This window comes from Arachis ipaensis, chromosome B10, assembly GCF_059453495.1.
Source record: "Arachis ipaensis isolate K30076 ecotype BB chromosome B10, ASM5945349v1, whole genome shotgun sequence".
Lineage (NCBI taxonomy): Eukaryota > Viridiplantae > Streptophyta > Magnoliopsida > Fabales > Fabaceae > Arachis > Arachis ipaensis.
The window spans coordinates 31210321-31220152 of record NC_142435.1 but is presented as its reverse complement, the minus strand read 5'-3'; the positions used below and the strand labels follow the sequence as shown (position 1 = coordinate 31220152).

The 9832-nt window shown below is 49.3% G+C and overlaps 1 protein-coding gene across 1 annotated transcript; it reads left to right on the top strand.

Moving 5' to 3' along the window:
• The first annotated feature begins 3294 nt into the window (after positions 1 to 3294).
• LOC107620464 (uncharacterized) lies at positions 3295 to 5478 on the top strand. The gene is made up of 2 exons (XM_088490680.1): positions 3295 to 4551; positions 5101 to 5478. The coding sequence occupies exons 1-2, from the start codon at positions 3295 to 3297 to the stop codon at positions 5476 to 5478; spliced, it is 1635 nt and encodes a 544-aa protein (XP_088346806.1).
• Positions 5479 to 9832: the final 4354 nt, after the last annotated feature.

The following is a 9832-nucleotide window of genomic DNA, read 5'->3' as shown; positions in this document are numbered from 1 at the left end:
TCATTGCAGGGCCCACCTCTGACACGGTATATATAGGGAAGGTCCTACCCTTCCCCCAAGGTACGTCACATACCAATCAACCCTTTTTCGCCTGCACACTTTGCTGACTAGAGCGTCGGAGTGTCTTTGTAGGTGACACCCCCTCACACGAAGTGCTCGGAACGTCGTCTACTCCAACCCGGTAACTTACGACCAGGCGAGATCTCCCCCTCATCAACCAGGACATTAATCCGATCCGTCCGGTACCCGACCTACCGAACATTGGCGCCGTCTGTGGGGATAGTCGCCTGAATGGACCTTGTACTGGGCCCAGGAGGAACAAGCCGCAAGACCGAGCGTAGAGAGGAAGCCTCCTCGGCAGCGCATGAGGTCCCCTCCAAGACGAACCACACGATCTCCCGAAAGGCGCCCCTTCGGGGAACTGGCGACAACAGCGCCAAAATAATGCAAGAACTACGCCACAGGATGCAAGACTTGGAGTGCCGGCTGGCAGACCGAGAACATCGTCAACAAACTCCCGAACTGAGCTACTCCCGCTCCCCCTCGAAAAGCCGCTCCCGACGAACAGCTAGCCCACGGTCTGAGACCGAGAGTGCCAGGGAGGGAGGACGCGCAAGAAGACGCCGCGACCCCATCATTTACACCAGTCACGATAGGCGTACCACAGAGCGAAACCGCGAGGACGCTCGTCGGGAGGACGACGAGGGAAGAACAACCAGAACGCGGGGACCACTGATAATGGGTGCAACCCCATTCCATCGTTCCATCCTCGAGGTCCGGCTGCCAAAGCACTTTGACAAGCCAACGGACAAGAGGTACGGCGGAACCCAAGACCCGCAGGAGCACCTCATGGCTTTCGAAGCCAGAATGAACCTAGAGGGAGTGGGAGACGAGGTAAGGTGCCGTGCTTTCCCGGTCACCCTAGCGGGACCTGCAATACGGTGGTTCAATAACCTCCCACAGGGCTCGGTGACCAGGTTCTCGGACATCATCCGCACCTTCCTAGCCCAATTCACAACCAGAATCGCAAAGGCAAAGCACCCAATCAATCTACTTGGAGTAACCCAGAGATCCGGCGAGCTGACCAGGAAATACCTAGACCGATTCAACGATGAGTGCTTGGAGATCGACAGGCTGATAGATTCGGTTGCAAGCTTGTGCCTGACGAACGGACTTCTAAACAAGGACTTCAGAAAGTACCTCACCACGAAGCCGGTGTGGACAATGCAGGAGATCCAATGTGTAGCCAGGGAGTACATTAACGATGAAGAAGTCAGTCAAGTCGTGGCTGCCAACAAACGGCAGCCCTCTTACAATCAAACTCGGCCTCACGGGAGCGAAAAAAGACAAAAGGAACACGCCAGGGACGGCGGTCCGAGTAAGACTCCCAGGCCGTTTCCTCATGTCGGGAAGTTCACTAATTACACCCCCTCACTGCGCCGATTATGGAAGTTTACCAACAAATAGCCGAGAAGGGGATCTTGTCGAAGCCCCGACCTCTGAAGGAACGAACCGGGGGGAACATGAGCCTCTACTGTGATTACCACAAGGGCTACGGGCACAAGACACAGGACTGCTTCGACCTGAAAGACGCACTGGAGCAAGCGATCAGGGATGGAAAGCTAGCCGAGTTCTTCCACCTCATTAGGGAGCCGAGGAAACGGAATCACGACCACGAGGGCGAAGACAAGACCCGGGCCGTAAAGCGACGCCAAGAGCCGGAGGACAACGACCATGGCCTTACCATAGTGAACGTAGTAACAGCAAGAAACGCGGCACCTAGGTCGAAATTGGCATATAAGAAAGATGCCAAAGTCCTGGCGATTTCCACATCCTCTGTGCGAAGCCCCAAGAAACTTCCATCCATTTCATTCGGCCTGGAGGATCAATGGTTTGACGAGGTCGCGGAAAGCCCTCCCATGGTCATTACGGCCAGAGTGGGAACCAGCCTCATTAAGCGGATCCTTGTAGATACGGGGGCAGATTCGAACATCATGTTCCGCAATGTGTTCGACGCCTTGGGCCTACGGGACGCCGACTTAAAGACTCACCAGCACGGCGTTGTAGGGCTCGGCAACCACTTCATCAAGCTGGACGGGATAATCTCCCTACCGACCTCCGTGGGACAAGGCCAAGGGAGAAGAATGGTAATGGTAGAGTTCATGATCCTACGAGACTCCACGGCCTACAACATCATCCTAGGGAGGAAGACCATCAACGACCTAGGGGCAGTCATCAGCACAAGGATGCTGATAATGAAGTTCATAACTGAAGAAGGATCAGTAAGGTCTGTAAGGGGAGACCTGGAAATGGCAGTCGCTTGCGACAACGCCAGTCTCTCGTTAAGAAAGAAATCCAAAGAAGCATCAGGAGTGTTCCTCGCCGACTTGGATGCCAGAGTCAGCGACAAGTCGAGATCCGAACCAGAAGGAAACCTGGAAAAGTTTAGAGTCGGCGACATGGAGGAGAAGTTCACCTTCGTGAACAAAAACCTCCCTCACGAGCTGAAAGAACCTTTAATGGAAATGATCAGGGCCAATGGCGACCTATTTGCCTGGACACCGGCCGACATGCCAGGGATAGACCCCCAACTCATGTCGCACCATTTGGCCGTCAAGCCAGAAGTCAGACCGGTGGCCCAAAGGAGGAGGAAGATGTCACAGGAAAGGGCAGAAGAGGTGGCCAAGTAGACGGCCAGCCTTCTTGAGGCAGGATTTATCCGGGAACTCGACTACTCGACCTGGCTGTCGAACGTAGTCCTGGTAAGAAAACACAATGGGAAATGGAGGATGTGCGTCGATTATTTTGATCTCAACAAAGCATACCCCAAGGATTGCTACCCCATTCCCAACATTGATGCACTCGTCGACGCGGCGGCAGGGTACCGGTATCTGAGCTTTATGGATGCTTATTCCGGCTACAATCAGATACCGATGCACCGGCCAGACAAAGAAAAAACAACAGTCATAACGCCAGGAGGAATCTATTGCTACAAGGTAATGTCCTTTGCCTGAAGAACGCGGGGGCCACATACCAAAGGTTGATGAACAAGATATTCAGCGACATCATTGGCAAAACGGTGGAAGTCTACGTGGACGACATCCTTGCCAAGACCACCCGACTCGAAGACCTTCTAAGCAACCTGAGAAACGTGTTCGCGGCCCTCCGACGACACGGCATGAGGCTCAACCCTCTCAAGTGCGCCTTTGCCATGGAGGCCGGGAAGTTCCTAGGATTCATGATAACCCAAAGGGGGTGGAAGCCAATCCTGAAAAATGCCAAGCAATACTCCAAATGAAGAGCCCGGGCTGCGTCAAAGACGTCCAGAGATTGGCGGGAAGGCTCACCGCGCTATCTCGCTTCCTTGGGGCGTCGGCAGCAAAGGCCCTACCTTTCTTCAACCTAATGAGAAAGGGAATAGCATTTGAATGGACCCGAGCATGCGAAGAAGCGTTCAACCATTTCAAAAATATCCTTGCAACACCACCTGTGCTCGGTAAGCCTGTGGTCGGAGAACCGCTCTACCTGTACCTAGCTATAACGGAGGAAGCGCTGGCAGCAGTCTTGGTGTTGAAAGAAGGGAAAGTTCAACAATCGATTTACTTTGTAAGTAAAGCGTTGCAAGGAGCAGAACTTAGGTACAGTAAGTTGGAGAAATTGGCACTAGCGCTCCTGACCTCTTCCCGCAGACTGCGGCAATACTTCCAAGGTCATCAAGTGGTCGTAAGAACGGACCAGGGAATTCGTCAAGTGCTCCAGAAACCCGACCTAGCGGGAAGGATGATGACCTGGGCCATCGAGCTATCCCAGTACGATTTAAGATATGAGCCTCGACATGTAATTAAGGCGCAAGCAATGGCAGACTTTTTGGTGGAAGTGACTGGAGACCCAACCGTGGACACGGGCACACGGTGGAAGCTCCATGTAGACGGAGCCTCCAACCAGACGTCCGGAGGCACCGGGATTATCTTAGAAAGCCCAGCCGGAGTCATCTACGAACAATCGGTCAAGTTCGAGTTTCCCATATCGAACAACCAAGCAGAATATGAAGCCCTTCTAGGCGGCTTGATCTTAGCAGGGAAAGTCGGGGCTACGAGGCTAGAAGTATGCAGCGACTCACAGATCGTCACGTTGCAAGTAAATGGAAGCTACCAAGCCAGAGACTCGCTGTTGCAGAAGTACTTGGAGAGGGTCAAAAAACTGAGCAAACAGTTTGAGGAGGTCACGGTCCAACACGTTCCGAGGGAGAGGAACACACGGGCAGATCTCCTATCCAAGCTAGCGAGCACGAAACTTGGAACCGGCAACCGGTCCCTCATTCAAGGCATCACGAAAGAACCAGCAGTTGCCCTCCACCTAACCAAGATAAGCCCCTCCTGGATGGACTCCATCACTGATTTCTTGCAGAACGGCAAACTCCCTGTAGGTGAGAAGGAAGCTAAAGCATTGAGAAGGGAGGCTGCCAAATACATGATCATACAAGACCAACTGTTTAAAAAGGGACTTAGCCAACCCTTGCTGAAGTGCATACACCCCGATCAGACGGACTACGTACTCAGAGAAGTCCACGAGGGGTGTTGTGGTCACCACATCGGGGGCAAAGCCCTAGCGAGGAAGCTCATCCGAGCTGGATATTACTGGCCATCAATGATGGAGGACTCCAAGGAGTTCGTGAAAAAATGCGCAAAGTGCCAAGAGAACGCTAACTTCCAAAGAGCACTGGCCACCGAACTGAGCCTAATAACGTCCTCCCGGCCCTTCTTACAGTGGGGAATCGACCTCTTGGGACCTTTCCCGGTTGGCCCAGGGCAAGTCAAATATCTCATAGTCGCTGTCGACTATTACACCAAATGGATAGAGGCCGAGCCACTGGCCACTATCTCCTCGTCCAATTGTAGAAAGTTCATGTAGAGGTAGGTGATAACTCGGTTCAGCATCCCGGAGGTTGTCATCTCAGACAACGGGACGCAATTCACAGATAAGAAGTTTGTAGAGTTCCTCGCTGGCTTGGGCATCAAACAGAAATTTTCCTCGGTGGAGCACCCCCAGACAAACAGATAAGTCGAGTCCGCAAATAAGGTCATCTTGTTGGGCCTTAAGAAGCGGCTAGACAACAAGAAAGGAGCATGGGCTGATGAGCTCGCCTCAGTCCTCTGGTCCTACCGTACAACTGAGCAGTCCGCCACGGGAGAAACCTCCTTCCGTCTGACATACAGGGTAGACGCAATAATACCCGTAGAGATCGGCGAGCCGAGCCCACGGTTACTTCTCAAGGGGGTGGAAGAAGCTGTAGAGAAAGACCTAGTAGATGAGACCAGGGAGAAGGCCCACCTATCAAAAGTAGCACTAAAGCAAAGAATGGCACTGCGCTACAACACCAAAGTGCTCAAGAAGGAATTTGAGCAAAACGACCTCGTCCTACGGCGCAATGACATCGGCCTACCGACCCAGGGAGAAGGCAAACTGGCGGCAAACTAGGAAGGCCCCTACAGGGTCAAAGAAGTGATTGGCAAGGGCGCCTACAAATTGGAGAAGCTCGATGGAAGGGAGGACCCGAGAACTTGGAATGCGGGTAATCTGAGAAGGTTTTACCCCTAGATCAAGCATGCCAGCCAGGCGATCTAACAAACTTATTCACTTACCTCTGTATCTGCCATGGTAACAGACTTGTTTAATTACCGGTTAATGTTTACTTGTCATTTCTACCAATTTTACTTCTATTGTTCTTTTTCCTACTTACACATCACACGACAACAAGTTCCACGACACATTAAACGGAACCACGATACGGCACCCAGGACTGATCACCCCGGGAGCCACCTAAACTGAAGCCATAACAAACGGCTACAATGATAGCAAAAGGCCACGACCTGGCTTCACCGAATTACCAACACAACGGTAAATAAAAACGAGCGAAAAGCTCATACCGACAAAACGGTAACTAAACAAAATGAAAATGCTATCAGATAGGCAAAAGACAATAATCACAAGCCGACCAAGGGACTCTTAATGTATGACGAAGTAAGCTTCAAAAGTTCTACAACAAAAACACAAGGTACAAGAGCTCATTTCTTGGGCATGTCAATAATCTTGCCATCCTTGATCGTTTTGAAAACTCCAATTGCTGATGTGTCAAAGTCGGGAGCCACGATCTTCACCCGGGCATTAAGAGCCTCCTCAGTCATAAAGATCGCGTTCTTTCCCTGCTCTCTGGTTACCTTATATTTCTTCTTAAGCTCCTCAACTTCAGGTTGAGCGGCCTTAGCCGACGAGACGGCCATGTCACGCTCTTTCTCCAAAGCCACCACCCGACCTTGCGTGGCATTAAGTTGGCTCTCCAGAGTCATCTCTCGCTCGGTTAAACGGGACACGGTGTCGTCGGAGGCCTTCAACTTCTCCTCGGCAGACGCGTCTTTCTCCTCAGCGGCCTTCAGTTTTTTCCCCGACTCGGACAGTTGCTCCCGAAGAGTTTCAACTTGAGTCTTGAATTCGTTATTGGCCTTGACAGCCGATTCGAGCTTACTGCGCAGCGACTGCATCCCCGACAACTCGAATTCAGCCTTCCGAGCTATTGCGGCACTACGGAGAAGGGTACGGTACATCCACCTCGCCTGTCCTGCAAGCTCGGTGCCAAAGAAGTGATCCTCTGTACCGGAGAACAGCTGTAAATCTATGAAGGTTCCGGCATCAAAGTTCCGTTCCATTACGGTAAGAACCCCTTCCGGGCTAGAGGATTCCCTCTGCCTTTTGGGGGTGGGGATAAGCTTCAAATCGTCATCCTCTTGCTGAGCAGAGGTCGAGTGCTCGGGGCTGGCTGTCTCCTCACGGATTGGAGAAACGCGCGCCCCGTCAGAGTTTTTATCCGTCATCTCGGTGTCGCGGGGTGACGGCATCGCCTGATCTTTATCCTCAGAAGGGCCCTCCGGTTTCCCGTCAACCTTCTCTGCTTCCTCCTCATTGTTGTCCGCCAAGAAAGTCTTGAACAAGTCCTCAAGCCTTGTCACAGAAGCAGACATCTCCACTGCAACAAACAAGTAAACGAGTTAGTCGTGAAACCGGCACAACCAAGCAAATAAATAGAAACGCAAAAACACAAGGCAAAACAACTCACAAACATAATTCCTGGCGACTTCCCGGTCACCCATCAAAAGGTGGGGATTCACATGATTTTTCCCAAAAACTGCCAACAACACGTCGGCGAGCCTCTTGTCCACGGCAGACACCCCCTTATAAGACACCTTAATGAATGTGTTAGATCCCGCCCCAAAGCTCCAGTACGTCGGAATGAGGCGCTCCCCTTCTAACGACAACCAAAAGGGGTGATGACCTTTGACCGGATGCACCTTGAAATATTTATCTTTAAACCCATGATAAGAGTCCTCGAACAGATACCGGCAACACCAGATATTCGCACACCATCTCGAAACAGCGGATAGAAGCCCAACTGTTCAGATGCAATTGCGACGGCGCCACGGAGATCCGGTTAAGAAGCGCCATTTGAAAAGGAGAAAACGAGATACGAACCCCCACCTGGGTGAACATGTATTTATAAAACCAGATCCAGTCGGGGACCCAAGGGGAATGGAAGTTAAGCTCATATAGCCGTTCATTGGGGGCAGGAACGAAGACGTCATAATTGGCTTCCTTGTCTGTCCCTCCGCACAAATACTCGCCTTGACGGAACTCCGTTAGCTCCCCCTCGTCCATTTGATTTGGCGAGTCCTTCACGTCGGAAGTTACCCAGGCGTATGGGTCGTAATTCGCGGCGGAGGGAGAGGCCCGAAAAACGATGCGAGGCATACCTACAGTATGGGTACCACTCCGTTAGTCTATGAGGCAGGGAGTCCGAAAAAAATTCAAAAAACTACATTTGTCCTATTCAACAGCTAAGGTCAAGCATGGCTAAAAGCAAAATCCAAACAAAAAACCTACCCTAGAATGGTAACCCCCCTAACGCACCTACTTAACGCCAAGACCATTTAGCAAACAAATCAAACAAGCAGCAAGAACAAAGAACAAACAGCAAGCAGCAAGCACGTAGCAGCAAGCACACAAAAAGAACTAATGATGAAGATAAAAGGACATTGAAGCAAAAAGAGAAAGGATTAATGTTTACCTGGATTAGTTGCAAAGACTTGAAAGAGAAAGAAATGCGCAGGGATGCAGAAATGAAGCTTTGGGACACTTGGAAGAGAAGAAGATGAAGATAGGAGAAGTGAAAATAGGAGAGAAAAACAAACGCAAACTGTTTAAAACTGTTACGCAAAGCGCGAAAGGATCGAGGGCATAATGGTCTTTGCACACAGGATTTTCCAACCCATTATGAGCATTTAATGCCCGGCGCGAGGAACGAGGCGACAAACGGTCACCTCAGCAACGAACAGACACGTGCGCAGGGGGCACGTCCCCTCCACGGGCGGCCGACCTGACGACAACACACGAAAGAAGAGATAACACGCCACCCACAGCCCTCACGGCTATTGCTGGCGCGTTGGGGGCACTGTTACGGCCTGGCCCAAACCATTCGTGGGCCGGCCTGACCCGAGCACCACCTGACCCGGATGGTCAGGATCGAGACGCCCAGTTACCGACCCGGACACGCGTCCCTGACAGCTTTGCTACAGCTGTGCGAAGGAAGCATCGAAGAAGGTGGGCCTGTCATTGCAGGGCCCACCCCTGACATGGTATATATGGGGAAGGTCCTACCCTTCCCCCAAGGTACGTCACATACCAATCAACCCTTTTTCGCCTACATACTTTGCTGACTAGAGCGTCGGAGTGTCTTTGCAGGTGACACCCCCCTCACACGAAGTGCTCGGAACGTCGTCTACTCCAACCCGGTAACTTACGACCAGGCGAGATCTCCCCCTCATCAACCAGGACATTAATCCGATCCGTCCGGTACCCGACCTACCGAACACAATATATATGGTGTTTAGATTTTTAGAAGATTAGAAGAGATACTTGTGTCATCGCTCTCTCCTAAATCGTGCTTTAATAAATCATCATTAAAAAATTAAACAATCTTTTTAAGTTATTTTTAAAAGAGAGATTAAGACCGAGAGATTGAGAATAGAAGACAAAAATTGAGAGATTAGGATTAAATTAAGTTTTTGTATTGTATTTAGTATAAAATATAAACTGAGTTATGTCTTAGTATTATGTTTAATTTAAAATAAATATAAAGATTGAGAGATAAATTTAAAATTTTAAAAATTAAAAAAAGATATTTTTTATAAAAAATATTATTAAAGTTTTATTAGTTTCTATCTTTAAAATTTTTGTCTCCTAAATTTTTATTTTTTAGAAGAACTGAAATTTAGAGAGATTGAAATTCTGAGGACGAAAACTTAAATTTCAGTTTTAATCTACAATCCTAAATTTCAGTCTTTTAGTCTCAATCTCGGTGTTTCTAATCAAATCCTATCTTAAAAACTAAATAATAGATAATTGTCAACCAACAACTTAATGATAGAAACGCAAGTCATTTTCATTTTTCACCTTGTAAATCCTTATAACGTAACATATAGGATATAACATTAATTTATTAATAATTTAGCAATCCTCAGATACAAAATGCCTTACTTTCGGTTCATATAGAATCATAGTGAATTAGCAAGCACAATGGGCCATGCCAATTTTTCTTTCATGATTTACTTTTAACTTTTGATTTGGAATTTTTTAAAGACAAGACATGAAGTGAATTGCTTCACGGAACTACCACATGATGCACGAGCCTTGTAACTTGATAAATCAATCGAATAGATAGTCTTACTAGGAATGGTAATAAGATGAGTAAGACCATATTTTTGTTCTATTCGATTCTATTATA